Here is a 20856-nt window from a genome sequence, read left to right on the forward strand (position 1 = left end):
TCTTTTGATTTCAGGACACAGTGGTAGCTCTCCAGGCCTTGTCCCAGTTTGCAGCTTGGAGCTTCTCTCCTACGATGAATCTCACGGTGTCAGTCACAGGACCTGGGCTTCCCATGCCGGCAAACTTCAGTATCAACCGCTCAAATGCGATTGTGCTTCAGAGCAAACAGGTACCCAGCATTCTGCCATTAACAAGGACACTTTAAGCTGGGGTTATGAGCCTAGTTGATGATAACTCAGAGCAAAACATGGCTTGTAGATCATCAGTGTTATTCCTGCATTTTGCTCATTGTTGTGGTCAGCCATTGAGCATATCTGCAAGAGGCTGCCATAGTACTTTGAACAAAATTGCATCAAAATTTACGACATGGAAAAACAAAATCACAAACTGTTACACCATTGGCTGATTGAGTCATAGAGGTCTCCAGCACAGAGAAAGGCCCTTCAGCCGTCTGAGTTGTTCTAATCACATTTTCTAGCACTTAGCCCATTGTCTTGTAAGCTTTGACCTTGCAAATACACATCTAAGTTCTTTTTAAATGTCTCTATGTCTCCAATTCTACCTCATGAGAACTAACTAAAATGACCTGATTACAAGGCTCAGAAATAAAATTTTCTAACTATTTAAACTCAACAACAACCACACAGATACTCAAACCTCAAAGAAATCTGTACAGCCAACTCCACGCAGACAGTTGCTTGATAGTGGAATTGAACCCAGGTCTCTGGTACTGTGAGGTAGCAGGACTAACCACTGAGCCCGTGTGCCACCTCTAACACTTGACTTTTTTTAAAATTAATTCTCTCATGGGATTGAGGCATCACTGGCTGGGCCAACGTTTATTGCCTGTCCCTGGTTGTCCTTAAGAAGGTGGTGGTGAGCTGCCTTCTTAAACCACTGCAGTCTATGTACCTTGTAGGTGGTGGACAGGCTTTGGGGAGCCAGAGAGTGACTTACTTGCTGCAGGATTCCCAGTGTCACCATTGTTGCTATACAGGCAGAGTGGCTGCCAATTTGCTTCAACACGCTCCCCAAAACTGCAATGAAATCACCTCCGAATAATCTGTTTGGTTTTGGGTGCAGGATGCATCTTGCTCAGGTCACATGGCTCTTCTGGGATCTTCACCATCCAGCTGTAAAAGGTCAGAAATCACCTGACATCAGATATAGCCCAACAGGTTTATTTGAAAACACGGGAGAAGGATTGAGGCTCCAAAAGCTTGCGGTTTCAGATCAACCTTTTTGGACTAGAATCTGGTGTTGCGTGATTCCTGACCTTCTCCACTCCAGTCCAAACACTGGCACCTCCACATCATACCCAGCTGTAAAGACGGACAGGTTGTTTGTTTAATGTCTCAGCCAAGTACACAGCACCTCTGGCAGTGCAGCACTCCCTCTGTACTGCACTAGTAGCATAAGACTGGGCACTCCATAGCCTCTCAATGCTGTGATAAAAGAATCTGGTAATTTATTTTCACTCACTCGTGTGACTGGCTGGGGCAGCATTTATTGTTTGTCCCTAGAATGTCCTTGACATAAATGTCTAGATCTTGAGAGCAGACAGAAACCTGTGATCTAATGACTCCAAGGTGAAAATGTTTACTGCCATAGTTTACACCCTCTGGATTAATTAGCCCAGTAAAATAACTATACGTTAACTAACTGAGAGGAAGGAATGCTGGTAACTTCTTCACATTCAGAATGATGCTAATCAGCACTGTTTTCTCTGTAACTGTCTCTTGAGCTCTCAATGCTGCTCTTCACCTAATGCCCTCCTATCTTCTCTTTGAATGTACAGATTGGAATTCAGCAACCCATGCGGATTACAGTAACAGCACAGGGTCAAGGACTGGCCATTTTCCAGGTACTGTAACTTTCTCAATAAAAACCAAAAGAACTGCAGGTGTTGTAAATCGAGAACGGAGACAAAGTTGCTGGAAAGCTCAGCAGGTCCAGCAGCATCTGTGGAGGAGAAAGCAGAGTTAACCGTCCGGTGACCCTTCCTCAGAACCCTGTAACTTTCTCACTATGTGGATAACATTCTCCAGACATTTCCATTACTCTGTCATTAATGGTGGTTGATGTTCACAAGCATTATGTGTTGAGGAAAGTTGCCCAGGCCTCAGAGAGGTTGCAGGACAGATTAGCCACAAGTATATTAGGGCTACAGGGATTAGTGGGGTATACAGAGAAAGTTGGAACAGGGGACTGAGTTGGATGATCAGCTGTGATAGTAATGAATATTAGGGCAGGGTTGAAGGGCTGAATGGCCTACTCCTGCTCCTATTGTCTGTGTTTGCAGACCATAAGAACTAGGAACAGAAGTAGGCTGTTCAGCCCTTTAAGTTTTCTCCACCATTCAATAGTTTCATTGCTGATCCAACATCCCTCGTGTCTACTTTCCTGCTATTTCCCCTCGATTCCCGACTGATCAAGGTTCTATCTATCTCAGCCTTAAATATAAACGGACATTCTGTCCCCACGTTGCTCTGTGACATAAAGTTCCAAAGACTCTCAACTCTCTGAGAGAAGAAATTTCTCCTCATCCCGGTTTCAGTTGGCGCCCCTTCAATCTGAGACTATGCCCTCTGGTCCTAGACTCTCCCATGAGGGGAAACATCCTCTCACTAATTAAATATCAGTCTTGCGGGCAGCCCCAGCATTGTTCTGTGCGATGCAGAGGAGGACAAATAAAGGAGCTCCAATAAAGTAAGTATGTTTCCATTGGCTGGAAGTCTGGTAGCCAGAGGACAGATTTATGAAGATCAATGTCTATGGAAAAATGAAAACATAGAAAATTGTAGGTAATTGAGATATTTAAAATAATGAAAGATTTTGATAGAGTTATGGAGTCATATAGCATAGAAACAGGCCCTTCGGCCCACCATGTCTATGCTGATTAACAAACTACACTAATCCCATTTACCTGCACTAGGTCCATAGCCTACTATACTCTGGCATTTTAAGACCTCATCCAGAAGCCTCTTAAATGTTGTGAGAGCACCTGCCTCCACTACCATCTCAGGCAGCACCTTCCATATTTCTAACACCCTCTGGGTTGAAAAAAAGTCTTTCTTAGATCTCCTCTAAAGCACTTACTCCTCACGTTAAACTTATGCCCTCTGGCCTTAGACATATCTGCTATGGCGAAGAGAGTCTCATAATCTACCCTGTCTATGCCTCATAATTTTAAATACCTCAATCAGATTCTCTCCTCCAGCATCCTCTGCTCCTGGGAAAACAAACCCAGGCTATCCGGTCTCTCTTCATGAGGGAAATTTTTCATCCCAGTCAAGACCTCAGTGATTCTCCTCCATACTGTCCCCAGTGCAATCTCATCCTTCCAATAGTGTGGTGCCCAGAATTGCACATTATATTCCATCTGTCAATAGCTCCAATAAAGTAAGCATGTTTCCATTGGCTGGAAGTCTTGTAGTCAAAGAACAGATTTATGAAGATCAATATCTATGGAAAAATGAAAACATAGAAAATTGTAGGCTATTCAGCCCGTCGTGCCTGCCCCACTATTTAAAACAATTGTGGCTGCCCTCTATCTTCATACCTTTAGTGAAAGGAACAAAGAGAATGAGGGGTGCACGTGCATACTTCCCTGAAAGTGGAATCTCAAGTGGATAGAGTGGTTAGGAAGGCATTCAGTACACTTACCTTTATTGGTCAGTGCCTTGAGTATAGGAGTTGGGAGGTCATGCTACAGCTATACAGGACATTAGTTCGGCCACTTTTAGAACATAGTGTACACTTCTGGTCTCCCTGCTCCAGGAAAGAGGTTGTTAAACTTGAAAGCTTCAGAAAAGATTTACCAGCAGTTGCTGGGGCCAGAGGGTTTGAGTTACAGGGAGTGGCTGAAGAGGCTGGGGCCTATTTTCCCTGGAATATTGGAGACTTAGGTTTATAAAATCATGAGGGTCACGGATGGTCTTTTCCCCAGGGTAGGGGATTTCCAAACTAGAGAACATAGGCTTAAGGTGAGAGGGGAAAGATTCAAAAGGGACCTGAGGGGCAACTCTTTCACTCAGAGGGTGGTGTGTGTATGGAATGAGCTGCCAGAGTGGATGTTGTAGGCTGGTACAATGACAACATTGAAAAGGCATCTGGATGGGTACATGAATAGGAAGGGTTTAGAGGGATATGGACCAAATGCTGGCAAATGGCAGTAGGTCACTCGCTTCAGGGTGACTGGTCTACATGGACGGGTTGGGTCTGTCACTGTGCTGCCAGACTCTATGGCTCTATAACAACTGATGGTAACTGTCATGGTCAACATTTACTGTAATTTTACCCACATCCACCACTTCCACAGGAAGTTCATTCCACCCTTGAACCATCCACTGTGTGAAAAAAAAATTGCCTCTTTTGCCTTTTTTTATATCTCTTACCTCTCATCTTAAAAATGTGCCCCTAGCCTTGAAATTTCACATTTTAGGTAAAAAGACAGCTACCATCAACTACACCTCTCATTATTTTATAAACTTCTATCAGGTCACCTCTCAACCTCCTGGGCTCTAATGAAAAATGTCACAGCCTATCTAGCCTTTCTTCAGAACTCAAACCTTCCATACTTGACAACATCCTGGTAAGTCTCTTCTGAATCCTCTCCAACTTCATAATATTCTTCCCATAATTGGATGACCAGAACAGGACACAGTGCCCCAGAAGATGCCTCAACGTAACATTCCAACTCTATACTCAAAGAACTAAGGAAATGAAGGCAAGCATGCCAAATGCCTTTTTAACAATCCTGGCTGTATGTGATGCGAACTTTAAGAATTTTGTACCTGCATCCCTAGGCGCCTATGTCCTATAACTCGACTTAAGGCCCTACCATTAATTGTATAAACCCTACCCTTGTTTGTTGTAACAAAATCCAATAACTCGCATTTATCCAGATTGAATTCTATCCACCGTTTTTCAACCCATTGACCCAACTGATCAAGATCTTTGATAATAGGAACTGCAGATGCTGGAGAATCCGAGATAACAAAGTGTGGAGCTGGATGAACACAGCAGGCCAAGCAGCATCTTAGGAGCACAAAAGCTGACATTTTGAGCCTAGACCCGATCTTTGTAACCTTAGATAACCTTTGGTGTTGTCCACTATACCACCAATTTGTTGTCCTCTGCAAACTTACTTTCTATGTACTCATCCAAATCACTGATTAAATGACAAACAAAAGAGGACACAGAACTGATCCCTGTGGAACACTGCTGATCACAGGCTTCCAGTCCGAAAAGCAGCCTTCCACCATTACTCTCTGCCTTCTGCCCCTAGACTATTAATCCAGAGACCAGGTAATGTTCTGGGGACCTTGGATCAAAACCTGCCATGGCAGATGGTGGAATTTGAATTCAATAAAAGTCTGGGTTTAAGAGTCTAATGATGACCATGAATCTGTTGCCAAGTGTTGGAAATACCCATCTGGTTCACTAATGCCCTTCAGGGAAGGAAACTGCCACCCTTACCTGGTGTGGCCTACATGTGACTCCTGACCTGCAGCAATGTGGTTGACTCTCAATTACTGTCTGAACAGTTAGTGGTGAGCAATAAATACGGGGCTGGCCAGTGATGCCCACATCCTGTGAATGATTTTTAAAAAAGGGGATAGATGAGAAGCCAGAATTGTGTGAGGGCAGGTATCCTAAAGGGTTGATGGCTTTGGGGCAGGAGGGGGGAGATTGCAGAGAGGCTTGGGAGCATGCAGTGATTTGAAAACAAGGGTGAGAATTTTATTACGAAGGCACGGCTTGCTGCGAGCTGATGTAGGTGGTGAATACTAGGGTGTGAGTGGAAGGGGACTTGCTATGTGTTAATACAGAGTTTTGGATGATGTTGTGTTTACAAAGGGTGGAATGAGGGAAATCAGCCAGGAGGTGTTGGAATAATTGAGTCACAAGGTAATAATAAAATGAATAGGGTCATCTTCAAATATTCAACAATGAGTGCAGTGCTCCGCTCTTTAAATAGTGGTCCACGGCGTGGAATTGAATGTTAAATTGATTCCTTTTTTTCTCATGATTTAATCTATCATTCTAAAAATTTTATGATTCTATAATTTAGGACATTGAAATTCTATTATTAATGAAAACCTGGAGAATGACTGTGATAATGGGAACTGCAGATGCTGGAGAATCCAAGATAACAAAGTGTGGAGCTGGATGAACACAGCAGGCCAAGCAGCATCTCAGGACCACAAAAGCTGATGTTTCGGGCCTAGACCCTTCATCAGAGAGGACTGTCTCTGATGAAGGGTCTAGGCCCGAAACGTTAGCTTTTGTGCTCCTGAGATGTTGCTTGGCCTGCTGTGTTCATCCAGCTCCACACTTTGTTATCTTGGAGAATGACTGTGTTTCTTTATGATTTCTGAGCCATCGATAGGAATGGATTCTCAGAAGTACATGTGCTTTAGAATTGCCAATTTTGTTATTGAGACTCCCACAAGGAAGTCAACCATTTACATCACTTTTCACATGTAAATGTAGTCTGGTTGGAAGACTGATTATTTGGAAAGACCTGACTGAGGGAATGGTAGGAGCAGATTCAGTTAAACTTGCAAAAGAGGATTCGATAAATGTTTGGTTTGGAACGCACTTGAGGAATGGAACTAGTTTGATAAATTAATCGATTGATTGATTTTATTGTCACATATACCAAAATACAATGAAAAGCTTTGTTTAGTCGCTGTCTTAAAGAGCTGACCCAGGTATGGAGGGCCAAATAGCCTCTGCCTGGGCCATAAGATTTTAGGGTCCAAATTGGGTTTAGAAATAGGAAATCACTGGTTAAGTGATTGTAGGAGGAGAGGACGCTCAGGAATGACCTGACAACAGTCTTTAAAGTGATGAAGGAGTTTAGGAAAACCAGAGAAGATGTCTTATCATAAAAGATACATCCACATGCACAAGTTACAACTGAGCCCCTAACATATTTCCACTCATTAGGGGAGACAGACATACATATTTCTTAAACTGCCGCAAGTACATTGGGTAGAGAATTCATAGATCATACCATCATAGAATCCCTACAGTGTGGGAAAAGGCCCTTCGGTCCAACAAGTCCACACTGACCCTCTGAGGAGCATAGCGCCATTCCTTTTCCCCCATAACCCACTTAATCTACACACCCCTGAACACTATGGGTAATTTAGCATGGCCAATCTACCTACCCTGCACATCTTTGGACTGTGGGAGGAAACCGGAGCACCCGGAAGAAACCCACGCAGACATGGGGAGAATGTACAAGCTCCACACAGACAGCCACTCGATGTGAGAATTGAACCCAGGTCCCTGGTGCTGTGAGGTAACAGTGGTAACCAGCGAGCCACCGTGCTGCTTCTCGTTGAGCCCATCTTCTTTATCATAGAATCGTACAGCCCAGAAGGGGCCATTGAGTCTGTACCACCAAAAAGGAGGATGAGACAGTGTAACTCTGAGTTTAAGGAAGTGGTATTATTTTGGTGAAATTGGACAAATACATAAGGAATAAGTGAACAGAAAGTTATGATAATCTATATAGGATCAAACCAGAGCTAAATTAAAATTTCAAGTGAATTAGTTATAGGAATGTTGAAAAGCTGAAAGATTTTGCAGGAAGAATGTACAGTTAAGTCCAGTTATATTCCTGACAAGATATGCCTTCCTTTAAAAGATAGAGAGAATGAGATAAATTACAATTTTAGAATGAGACTGGTGTTTTATAAAATGATTTTCAATGCACAAAGCTTCTCCTGCCTTCAACTTACAGAGATTCCAGGTTCTCAGGAACTCACCAGGATTGAGCTCATATTGTTGGTGTCACTCTGCATTGTAAACCCGCCATGCAGCCAACTGAGCTAACCAATTACACCCACCCCTGTCCCACCCCACCAATCTTGTTGAAGTAGTGCATGTAATTTGTCAGGGCAGGCAGCATCAGAGGATCAGGAAAGCTGATGCTTTGGGTCGGGTCCCTTCTTTAGAAATGCCCAGGTCTCACCCTGAAATGCCAGCGTCCCGCTCCTCTGATACTGCCTGGCCTGCTGTGTTTATCCAGCTCTACACCATGTCATCTCAGACTCCAGCAACGGCAGCTCTTGCTATCTCCATGTAAACTGTCGCATGTGTTATGACAAAAAGGAAGATAATTTGATCGTCGGATTTTGTTCTTAAAGCTGAACATTCTATTCAATCTGGAGAGTGAAGTTGCATCAAAGAGACAGCGATCTGTGGAGATGGAACTGTTTGACTTGGATGTTGATGTTTTAGATAATATGGATGATCTGAATCACCTATCACTACATATCTGTACCAGGTAAACACAACTCTGATTTTTAATTGCTCGATCTTTCATGCCCTGAACTTGGCAAGGCAATGAAAGAGCTAACTGCTTCTGCAGCTCAGCTATCCTGCGATTGGTCATTTATCACAGTTGGCGGAGTTCATTGCGAACAAATGGTAGCCAAGTTCCTTCCAGTGCAAGAGTGACCACACTTTAATAGAATGTCATCTATTGTCTGCCCTTTGTGGCCTTGAGAAGCTGACAGGCCTTTTTACTCTTTGGGGAATGTGAGAAATGTGTGATGTCACTTTAAAATGGAGAATATTGATATCTAGTTGGATTCAGATGAAGGTCTGAAGGAGGTTTCCTTCCCTAAAGGAATCTCCCAGGTGGTTCTGATGGGTTCGCTATAATCCGATGAATGTTTTTGGGACCTTGCAAAGCAAATGCAAAAGCAACTCACTGTAAAGCTACTGTACTCTCACTAGATCATCGGAGTGCTCTCTCACTAGAGAGAGACAGTTGGTGGTGGTTGAGCATCGTAATGTCTCAGATGAAGCGGGGGGGGGGAAGTTGAGAAGGGGAATCTTTCATGGTAACCTCAGCTGGTGTGGGGGTTAATGTTCATGTCATTGTGCCTTGCTCACCAACTACCTGAGCTACGCCAATGCCTCTGATGGATTGGACACTGTGCGGCTGAAAAGCTGACTAAGCTCTCTTTTTCTTAGTCCTCAAAAGACACTCCCTCTGAATCATGCTGGTCATTGGTATGAATGACTGGGAAGAACTTGTTACCAATTGCCCCAAAATATTGGCTTCCGTTCCAGCCAGCTGCATCTTTCTGAATCCAAATGGTTTAATGATGAGGTAGAGTGGGTGCAAGGAAGTGAAGAAAATCCTGCCGTCCAGGTTCAAAACCTCTCAGGGGACATGCTGCCCAATGGGCTCAAAGACCTGGGAGTTGGAGATCAGCCTGTTCAGTCCCATGAAGTTTCATGTAGGAACTTGCGATCTCAAATCGAGGAGCAGTCAACAAGTCCGTGGTGTCATTTTCATACTTAAGAACAACATCATGTCCACCAATATCTCCAACAAGTTGTCACATCTGAGCTGGTGGCAACAGTGAAGATTTCCTAACCACCCTGGGATAGAGAGAGGTAAAAAGAAGGTCAGCTGTGGACCTGCCCCGTTCGCCATCTGGTGCCTCTCACTGGGGTTGGTGCACAGGAATTGAGAAGCCATCAGAGCACCAGGTTGTTTCAGTGGTTCTCGGGGATGGGGATTGTTCTGACTCAGGTGAGGTGGAGGGGGAATTAGCTCCCAGGAGTGGAAAGTAACACAGGAACTTTTAAAGGGAGATGTCAAAGGTACCAACTGAGTAGATTCCATTGAAATCAATAAAGATATTCATTATTTCAGAAAATTATAGGTCAAGCAATAACGTTGGAAAACAATTAAAATTGATGACAAGGCCTATGACAATGGCATGTACTTAACAGCACAAAACCAAGTATTCACCTTCACGTGACCTTCCTGTCCCATCTTGCCCCCATGAGTAAATTATTTTACTCCTTTCCCATTTGCCTTTATTTAGTTTCCCTGTAATTATGATAGGTAGAATCCCTGCAGTGCAGTAAGAGGCTACTCAGACCAGCATGTCTACACCATCCCTCTGAAGAACTTAGGACTCCACCCTATCCCTGTAACCCTGCATTCTCCTTGGTTGACCGAAACATTCCTGGACACTATGGGGCAATTTAACATGGCTAGTTCACCTAACCTTTGGACTGTGGGAGGTAACTGAGCACCCGGAGGAAACTGACACAGACACAAGGAGAGTGTGCAAACTCCTCACAGACACACACCCAAAGGTGGAATCAAACCCGCGTCCCTAGCCCTGTGAGACAGCGGTGCTAACTACTCAACCTCCATTCTGACCCACCTCAGGGTTGAAGAAACTTCTCTTGAATTCCCTCTTTGACTTATTAGTAACTTTGTTATGTCTAATGACTCCAGATTCTGGTTTGCATCCACAAGTGGGACCACCTACTCCAGGTGTGGCCGTCCAACTGTGTCATCGTTTAAAAACAAACCTCGACACAGGACTTGTCCAGAGACATTGTTAGGATAGTAATGAAGACATAAAAGTAAAGGATAATAAGAGAATTAAAGGATCAGGAAGGATGGAAAGGAGTGAGTAATGGGGAAAAAGAACTAATAAAACATCATAAGGAATAATAAAGTGCTTTACAAGGATATCAGGATAAGTATTGTTCGAAGGGAGACTGCACTCCCGAGTGGAGAAAACTTAAGTTTCTTAATGACAATTGAGCATTGGAAATGGTGTCAACTGAGTGCTTGTGTATGGTGTTCAAATCCAGTGAGAGGTTGCCAGGAATTATGGCCAATATCCAGGGCTCAGGACTGATTTGGCATGCAGCTGGATGTTATAATTGGGACACAGTGAGAGTTGGCACTTTGGGGAGCCTGCCTCATGGTTTATTAAGCGAGCTATCAAGCGTTTCCTCAAACACTGCCCCCTCACTAAGTTCAGCAGTTGGCAGCTCCAGGTGAACTCAACCAAATGTCTGGGAGTTTGCCGATCAGTCAGCAAATTCTATTGTGTTAATGTCTTAATGGATATTAATAATATCAGTGCGACTGTAACACCCCTAAAACATTGTTAAAAAGAGGCACAGATTGTTAAAGCTTTTCAGTTAGTGGTTATCAGGGCACATGCAAGAAGGCAAATTGTCACAAGATTATAACAATTGAGAAAGGGTGCTGATTCGTTAACAAATTAGCTGTGATTGGCTGAGGTATTAACATGGAAACAGATGAATCAAACTACAAGCTTCCCAAATTCCTGAGTAATTTGAAAAAGGCACAAGTATTGAACATATTTTTTGTAGAGAATGTGAATTCACCTTGCTTCAAGCTAATGTAAATCAGCCATGCTACAAATGTCTTATAATTAATAAATAAGATAAATGTACACTTAGAAAACAATAAGTTAATACAAAACAGTTAACATGGCTTTGTCAAGGGCAGGTCATGTCTGACTAATTTGAGTGAGTTCTTTGATGAAGTGACACAGGCAGTGGATGAGGGCAGTGCTGTGGAAGTTGTACATTTGAACTTTCAGAAAACATTTGATGCAATGTCACATGGCATGTTGGATCGAAAATTCAAAATGCCTGAGACTGATTGGGCCTTGATGGCATTGGTTAGAAGTTGGCTAAAAGATAGAAAACAGAGAGTGGGTATAGATGGGCACTTTTCCGATTGGAGATGAGTTATAAGTGGTGATCCCCAGGGATTAATGTTGGCACACTTGCTTTTTATGATTTATATAACAATTTTGGACGTGGATGTTGAGCACAAAATCTAAATTTGCGATGCAAATGCGAAGCTAGAGAGATTAGTGAATTGTGAGGATGAAGCTGAGTGACTTCAGAGGGACATTGGAAAAGTTGGGCAGGCAACTGGCAGATAAATTTTAATGTAGAGAAATGTGAGGTAGAAGAAACATGGAAAGACAATACAGGCTCGCTGGTACAACTGTGAGGGGAGCACAGGAGCAGAGGGACCTAGGGGTTTGTGTACATAGTTCTCTGAAGGTGTTCAAGAAAGTTGAAGCAGTTTGTTTCGGCTTATAGGAACCTTGGGTTTATGTGCTAAGGCATAAAGTATAAAAGCAAAGAAATGAATCTACACCTCTACAAGTTATTGGCCAGACCACATTTGGAGTATTGTGTTCAGTTCTGGTCACCTGGTTCAAAGAAGGATGTTGAAGCCTTGGAGAGGGTGCAAAGGAGATTTACGAGAATGATACCAGGAATGATGGATTTTTAGATACAATGAAAGATTAGAGAAATTAGGCTTATTCTCCTTGGAGCAGAGAAGATTAAGAGGTGACCAAAGTATGAACAATTTTAACAGGGTTAAGAAGGATATTCTGTTTCCACTAGTTGCGTCAGTAACTAGGGTTCACAATTTCAAGATTGTCAGCAAGAGAGCTAGGAGTAAAATGAGGAGAAACATCTTTACTCAGAGAGTTGTCATGGTTTAGAACGTGCTGTCTGCAAGGATGGTGGAGGTAGATTCCATAGGAGGTTTCAAAAGGAAACTTGATATATGTTTACAAATGACACATTTAGAGGGCTACAGAGATGGGGACTAACTGGGTAGCTCTTTCGGGAGCTGGGGTGTAGAAACAACGGGTGGAATACTCTCCACCTGTATTGTAAAACCCAAGATCCTAACTAATTTAAAGATGTTACATATATCTCACACAGGTGGAACTTAGATTAGGACTCTTAGCTCAGAGAAGACAACATGACCACAGTGCCACAATGAGACATGTCACAAACCTATTATATTTTCTAAAATTCTAGATGTAAACTTTAGCATCAACCTGTGATCATGCAGTGCACTCTCATGGGCTATTGTTTAGAGCTTGGATTTCCACAGTTTATATTTACTGCCACAGTTTACATTTAATTCCTGGTTGGGAAGATGAATTTTAAAGAAATCAAGGGATATGTAGGAAAGGGAAAATGGAGTTGGAGATGATCAGCAATATTCTTATTGAATCATGGAGCAGGCTCAAAGGGTTGAATGACCTACTCATGCTCTTATTTCTGATATTCTCATGCTGTTATATAAAAGTATAGCCTCTTTCCTTTTCAGGTAATGTTTTAGGGACCTTGGTTTAAATTGCTCCATGGCAGATAGTAGAATGTGAATTACACAAAAGTCTGGAATTAAGAGCCTGATAATGACCATCAACCCACTGTCGATTGTCGGAAAATGCCATCTGGTTCACTGATGACCTTTAGAGAAGGAAATTGCCATCTTTAACTGGCCGGGCCTACATGTGACATAAACCTATAACAATATGGTTGGCTCTTAACTGCCTCTGGGCAATTAGGGATGGCCAATAAATTTGGCCCAGCCAACAAAGCCCACATCCTGTGAACGAATTAAAGAAAATGTAATGAACTCCAGCCACATCCCCCTTGACCTTAAAATAGTTTACATTGTGCTGATCACGACATCAGAAAGCCATTGAGAGTCACTCGCATCTGGATGTTCGCAGGTTTGATCAAGAAAGGATGACAGATTTCCTTTCATTAAAGAAATTAGTAAATCAGATTGGATTTTAACAATAATTGATGAGAGTTTTGGCCTCACTATTACTGAGGCTAGTTATGAATTCCAGATTTTATTTCTTTTCAACATCCAGAAGTGCTTTTCTACAGAACTGAACTGTTTTGGTTCCGTCAACAAGTGATGTGATATGGGGAATGGTCAGTTCAGGCCAGGGGTTATTTCTTTTCTGTGCTGTTGTGAAGTGATGGTTGTATAGTGATGTTGTCAGTGGATGAGTAATTAGGAGTCCCTTTGGAATGCGTGAGGAAAACATGAGCTCAAATCCCACCACAGCTGCTGGTGAGCTTTGAATTCAATGAATAAAATCTGGAATTAGCCCACTCTCTCCCTTACCCCCAATAGTTTTGTATGTAAATTGATGAATTGGGCTAACATGGGTGACTTACTGGTGGTGATTAATAAGTACAATGGGTGGTTTGGTGATGTGAAAGAGCATATTTGGATATACCCAATATCTAACCCCAAATCTTAATACCTCAGCCAATCACAGCTTTACTGGAGAGAAATGGCACTCCATAAAACATCCTTGAACAATAATGGACAAATGGGCAGAGGGGAAGGGAATGGATAATGTTGCAACTCAGGTAAAACAGCAATGAGCATGAAATTGATATCAACTTTGCTTCTCAAGGTATCGAGGTAAGGGAAACATCTCCAGCACGGGAATGGTTCTGCTGGAAGTCAGAATGCTGAGTGGCTTCGTCCCGGAAATGGACAGGATCCAGATCAAAGACCCAATGAAAAAAGTCGAGTTCAAAGCTGGGAAAGTCAGTCTGTATTTCGACTCGGTGAGTTGGGGATTTTTCTTTCGTGTGTAGGAGGTGACAGTCACTGGGCCTCTCTTCAATATTTCTGAGAGGATTTTCCTCTGACAGTTACTCATGTAAACCACAAAAAATTCAGATGTAGACACACAGAAACGTGATTCAGCCTTTTTTGCTTTCCAGTTGAATGACACAGAGATTTGTGTGAATATCCCCGTGATAAGGGACTCCAAAGTTACAAATGCCCAGGGTGCTGTGGCCAGTGTAGTTGAGTACTATGAGCCAGGTAAGACACTGAAGTGCTTGATTGGGTTTGGGTGTGGATCTGTATGCCTGACCTCCGTGGAAATGATGGTCTGATTTCTCCATAGTTGATGAACAGGTTGTGGGAATGAGCTGGGTGGTTGGGTATTGAGATAGAGTGTTTGGAGAGGGTTTTGGGCAGTGGGGACACTGTGTGACATGGGGAATGGTCAGTTCAGACCAGGGGTTAGTATCCAGGGTAAGGATGTTGAATGGGGTCACCCAGAGAGTTAGTTATTCTGTTACCCAGGAGGTGGATTCGGTGTTTCCTGTTTAATATTTCCTGGGGAACTGTTGGGGGATTAAGTCAGAGCTGTGCAAAATTTCCGACGCTACCTTCATATATGACTAATTCACCCAGGGAACAAGGATTACCCATCGACAGTGCAAACCTTATGGGCAATTCCTACAGAGTCAGTGCATCACGATGCCTGTAGATTGACAAATGTGTATCTCTAACCGTATGTCCAGACCCTGACTGGCCACAGCAGGAGAATCTGGGACTTGTCTCCAATTTGTTCAATCCTAACTTGGCACAGCCTGCATCCAATATCCTGCTCTTGGAAAGGTAGCTCCCCACCTTGATCTCAACAGAAAATTATCAGTTTAAAAAGAAATGACTCCACCTTACCATTTGAAATCATTCTCGGGATGTGGGCTTTACCGGCAGGGACAGCACTTAATGCCTATCCCCTGGCAAGATGGTGCTGACCATCCTTGGTGTACCACTGGAATGTGAGGAGGGGTGGTTCTCTCATGTAGATCAGAGAGTATAGAACATAGGACATAGAGCTTAGAACAGCACAACACTTAAAATCTTTGGCCCATCATATCTATGCTGACCAAGATGCCATTCTAAATTAATCGCGTCTGCTTGCACATGGCCCATATCCTTCTATTCGCTGCCTGTTTATTGTCTGTCTGAATGCTTATTAAACAATGCTATTGTATCTGCCCTGACCATTTTCTCTGGCAGCACGTTTCAGGCACCTACCACCCTTTGTGTAAAAAGCTTGCATCTCACATCTCCTTTAAACTTTCCCCCTGCTCACTGAAACATAAGGAGGTATTGGAAGTGTAAAAGTGTACAATGGTGGATCAATCTCCTGGTCCTGACCAGATTTATTCAAGAACCCTGCAACACACTAGAGAATAAATTGCAGGGGCCCTGGCTGATACATTTGCATCATCGTTAGCCATTGTGAGGTTCCAGTAGATAGCGGGTAGCAAATGTTGTGCCCTTATTCAAGCAGGGCTGCAGAGAAAATCCTGGTAGGTAAGTTACCTGAGAAGATTCTGAGGGATAAGTTACACATCTGTTTGGAAAGACAGGGTTTGATTAGAAGTATTCAGCATGGTTTTGTGCATGGGAGATCATGCCTCGTATATTTGTTAGAGTTCTTTGATGAAATGACCCGGAAGGCTGATGGTGGCAGGGCTGTAGACATGGTCTATATGGATTTCAGTGAGGCTTTTGATAAGGCTCCAGATTGTGGGCTGTTTTGGAAGGTTAGATCACACAGAATCCAGGGAGATTTAGCAAATTGGAATCACAATTGGCTTACTGGTAAGAAGCAGAAAGTAATATAGGAAGGATGCTTGTCTGACCGGAGGCCTGTGATTAGTAGAGATAATAGGAACAGCAGCTGCTGGAAAATCCGAGATAACAAAGTGTGGAGCTGGATGAACACAGCAGGCCAAGCAGCATTCAAGTTCACCCGGACCATTTCCAACACATCCCTCACCTTCCTGGACCTCTCTGTCTCTATCTCAGGCAACCACCAAGAAACTGATGTCCATTTCAAGCCCACCGACTCCCACATCTACCTAGAATACACCTCCTCCCGCCCACCCTCCTGCAAAAATTCCATCCCTATTCCCAATTCCAATGCCTCTGCCGCATCTGCTCCCAGGATGAGTCATTCCACTCGCACACATCCCAGATGTCCGCGTTCTTCAAGGACTGCAAATTCCCCCCCTGCAGTGGTCGAGAACGCCCTTGACCGTGTCTCCCGCATTTCCCACACCTCATCCCTCACACCCCGGCCTCGCAATAACTGCCAAAAGAGATTCCCCCTAGTCCTCACATACCACCCCACCAACCTCCGGATCCAACGCATCATCCTCCGACACTTCCGCCATCTACAATCAGACCCCACCCCGAATGACATTCTTCCATCCCCACTCTTGGCTGCCTTCCGAGAGACAACTCTCTCCGTGACTCCCTTGTTCGCTCCACACTGCCCTCCCACCCCACCACACCTGGCACCTTCCCCTGCAACTGCAGGAAGCGCTACACTTGCCCCCACACCTCCTCCCTCACCCCTATCCCAGGCCCCGAGATGACTTTCCATATTAAGCAGATGTTCACCTGCTCGTCCACCAATGTGGTAAACTGTATCCACTGTACCCGGTGTGGCTTCCTCTACTTTGGGGAAACCAAGCGGAGGCTCGGGGACTGCTTTGCAGAACACCTACACTTGGATCACAATAAACATCTGTATCTCCCAGTCGTGAACCTTTTTAACTCCCCATCCCATTCCTCAGATGACATGTCCATCCTGGGCCTCCTGCAATGCCATAATGATACCACCCAAAGGTTGCAGGAACAGCAACTCATATTCCGCTTGGGAACCCTGCAGCCCAATGGTATCAATGTGGATGTCACCAGCTTCAAAATCTCTCCTCCCGACACTGCATTGCAAAACCAGCCCAGCTTGACCCCGCCTCCCTAACCTGTTCTTTCTTTCACCTATCCCCTCCTCCCACCTCAAGCCGCACCTCCATTTCCTACCTACTAACCTCATCCTGCCCCGTTGACCAGCCTGTCCTCCGCAGACTGATCTATCCCCTCCCCTACCTCCCCACCTATACTCTCCTCTCCACCTATCTTCTCCTTTATCCATCTTTGGTTCGCCTCCCCCCTCTCCCTATTTATTTCAGAATCCTCTCCCATCCCCCTTTTCTGATGAAGGTTATAGGCCGAAAATGTCAGCTTTTGTTCTCCAAAGATGGTGCTTGGCCTGCTGTGTTCATCCAGCTCCACGTTTTGTTATCTATGCCTGTGATTAGTGGTGTGCCCCAGGGTTTTGTGCTGGCCTCATTGCTGTTTGTTATCTATATCAATGATTCGGATGAGAGTCATCATTAGTAAGTTTATGGATGACACTTAAATAGATGGTATTGCTTTCAGTGCAGAAGGTTATCAAAAATTGCAACAGGATCTTGATTAGATGGGGAAGTGGGCTGAAAAATGGCAAATGGAGTTTAACATTGAGTGTTGCATTTTGGAAAGCCAAATCGAGGTAGGAATTTTATGGTGAACGGTAGGGTCTTAAGGAGTGTAGTGGAACTGATGGGCTTTGGAGTTCAGGTGCATGGTTCTCTGAAAGTGGAGTCACACGTAGACAGGGCAGTGGATGAAATGTTTGGCAGACTTGTGTTCATCAGTCAGGGCATCGAGTGCAGAAGTTGGAAAGTCATGTTGCAGTTGTCCAGGGCATTGGTGAGGCTGCACTCGAAGTATTTTGTTCTGTTTTGGTCACCTTGCTATTGGAAGGATACGATTAAACTGGGAAGAGTGCAGAAGACATTTACAAGGATGTTGCCAGGACTCGAAGAACCGAGTTATAGGGAGAGGTTGGACAGGCTAAGACTTTTTTCTTTAGAAGAGACTGGGGTAGGATCTTATAGAAGCATATAAGATCATGAGAGGCAAGGGTAGGTTGAATGTACTCAGTCTTATTCCCAGGGCTGGGGAATTGGGGACCAGAAGGCATTAGTTCAAGGTAAGGGGGGAAAGAATACATGGAAACCTGAGGTGCAACATTTTTACTCAGAGGATGGTTCACACATGGTCACACTTGCCAGCAGGAGTGGTTGAGGTGGGTACATTAACAACTATTAAAAGACATTTGGATGAATACATGGACAGGAAAGGTTTAGAAAGATATGGGCCAAGTTCAGGGAAATGGGGTTAGCATGGATGGACATTTTGGTCAGCACAGACCAGGTTGGGCTGAAGGGCCTGTCTCCGTGCTGTAGGACTCTATGACTCTATATGCCCCCCGGGATTTGACATTTCCACCCTGAGAAAAAGACTCCAACTATCCACACTATCATACATTGCATCATTTTACAGACTTCTCGCAGGTCACCTGTCACCCTTCGAAGATCTAGTGAAAACAATCCAAGTTTGTCCAACCTCTCCTTATAGCTAATGCACTTCAGTCCCAGCAACATCCTGGTAAACCTTGTAGGAGAATGTAACAAGATTATCCAGCTGGACCTCCTAGAAAATGAGTTCCCTGATTGGGGCTGTTAAACTGGTCTAATCAGGGAGTCCTGGCTGATAAATATAAACATTCACTCTGAGAGCTGACTGTGAGGGAAAAGGATCAGTGTCAGGGATTGTCGATGTGTAAGTAAAAGGTGACTTGGTGACAGAATACTGTCCTTTGTGGAGTTATTTCAAATGTCTCTAGTGCTGCTAGGTGAGGAGTGCCTATGACTATGAAGGAAGAGCAGATGACAGTCCATTTGGATAGTATATATGTGTCTCAGAGGGAACCCTTTGTTAAATTATAAATATGCAAACATAGGAACAAGGGTAGGCCATTCAGCCCTTCGAGCCTGCTACTCCATTCAATATAATCATGGTTGATCATGCAACTCAATTTCCTGTCTCCGCTTTCTCCCCATATCATTTCATCTCTTCAAACTCTGTCTGGAAAGCATTCAATGTTTTGTATGAAAGAGATCTTTCCACGTAGATTTCGGTGCAGTTGATTGTTGTGTTTTGCTTTCAATACAGCAACAATTGTGGTGAGGACGTACAGCTCAAAGGTGATGTCGGACACTGGCACTTGTGCTTTCTGTGGTGTTGACTGTAACCTGTGCCGTTCCCAGTTCAGTTCCATATCCGACCAGTCTACAGCCCTTCGTCTGATAGGGTGGAACGTCCTCCTGCTCTGTCTTCTCAGCGTTTATCTCAGCTTAATTTAATTCCACAGCTATCATTGATTATAAAATCTGCCTCTTGGTGAAATAATTACTGCTTTAATGGGAGAGAGATTAAGAAAGACTGGCGGAAACTTTTTTGCATCTGTCGTGAAAACCACTGTAACCTAACAAACTGCTTTTTGTAAACTGCTGTTCATAGTTTCTTCAATGTCCTCCTTTTGTAAAGGTGTTCATATAATAGGTGTTTTTTTTGTGTGAGTGTTTCTCCCCTTTAACCCTACCTTTATATTGTAGTCACAGCTGCTCTCACCCAACCTCTCCAGATTTTAGAGCGAGTGAGACTACACTGAACTAACAACTGCTCACTGAGTTATTTCCTCTTCAACACACTGCAACAAACTTTAGATCTATCAGCTTGCTGTGTTTGGAAACTGGCATGTTTCAATATTCATATAGTGCATGAACTTCCCTGGTTTTCTACTCTGGCCTCCTTGTGTATGTGTGTGCACGTATGATTTTCCACTTGCAAGTCCTGATTTGCAACAGAAATAAAAGAAAATCTTCAATCCATAGACTAAATTATAATTAAGTTGTGTGTGTATGTGTGTAGCAAAGGAATCAGGTCTGGCTGATGCTGCTATAAAAAATTCTTGATGTTCTAACATAAGTAAAAATATAATCAGGTTTTGCCCTGAAGTTCTTGGTAGTTTTTTATGAAGAAATCAGTACAGTAAAATTAAACCATCGACAGATATTATTGAAATGAAAGATTTTTAATTACATCTCCATTATTCAGCTTACGGGGCTGCCGTATCTTAACATCGCAGATAAGTTTTTGGTGATAACAAAGTGTGAAGCTGGATGAACACAGCAGGCCAAGCAGCATCTTAGGAGCACAAAAGCTGACGTTTCGGGCCTAGACCCTTCATCAGAGAGGGGGATGGGGAGACGATTCTGAAATACATAGGGAAAGAGGGTCAGGCGGACCGAAGGTGGATAGAGGAGAAGATAGGTGGAGAGGAGAGTATAGGTGGGGAGGTAGGGAGGGAATAGGTCAGTCTGCGGACGACGGACAGGTCAATGGGGCAGAATGAGGTGAGTAGGTGGGAAATGGAGGTGCAGCTTCAGGTGGGAGGAGGCGATAGGTGAGAGGAAGGACAGGTTGGGGGGAGGGGATGAGCTGGGCTGGTTTTGGGATGCACTGGTGGGGGTGGCAGATTTTGAAGCTGGTAAAGTCCACATTGATACCATTGGGCTGCAGGGTTCCCAAGCGGATATGAGTTGCTGTTCCTGCAACCTTTGGGTGGTATCATTACGGCACTGCAGGAGGCCCAGGATGAACATGTCGTCTAAGGAATGGGAGGGGGTGTTGAAATGGT

General features: G+C 43.8%; 1 protein-coding gene across 3 annotated transcripts in view; it reads left to right on the forward strand.

The window, feature by feature from the left end:
* The window catches only part of cd109 (CD109 molecule), a 123847-nt gene extending 103760 nt beyond the window's left edge, over nucleotides 1-20087 (forward strand). Inside the window, exons 28-33 of one of the 3 annotated variants that reach the window (XM_048536354.2) lie at nucleotides 15-170; nucleotides 1800-1865; nucleotides 8167-8306; nucleotides 14080-14236; nucleotides 14396-14498; nucleotides 19329-20087. In XM_048536354.2, coding sequence (XP_048392311.1) covers nucleotides 15-170; nucleotides 1800-1865; nucleotides 8167-8306; nucleotides 14080-14236; nucleotides 14396-14498; nucleotides 19329-19519 — 813 coding nt within the window. In that variant the 3' untranslated portion in view covers nucleotides 19520-20087. Of the gene's footprint in view, nucleotides 1-14; nucleotides 171-1799; nucleotides 1866-4501; nucleotides 4578-8166; nucleotides 8307-14079; nucleotides 14237-14395; nucleotides 14499-19328 lie in introns of those variants that run through there. The other 2 variants (XM_048536357.2, XM_048536355.2) reach the window with 2 other exon arrangements.
* The last annotated feature ends 769 nt before the right edge of the window (nucleotides 20088-20856 follow it).

Source organism: Stegostoma tigrinum, chromosome 9 (assembly GCF_030684315.1).
Source record: "Stegostoma tigrinum isolate sSteTig4 chromosome 9, sSteTig4.hap1, whole genome shotgun sequence".
NCBI lineage: Eukaryota > Metazoa > Chordata > Chondrichthyes > Orectolobiformes > Stegostomatidae > Stegostoma > Stegostoma tigrinum.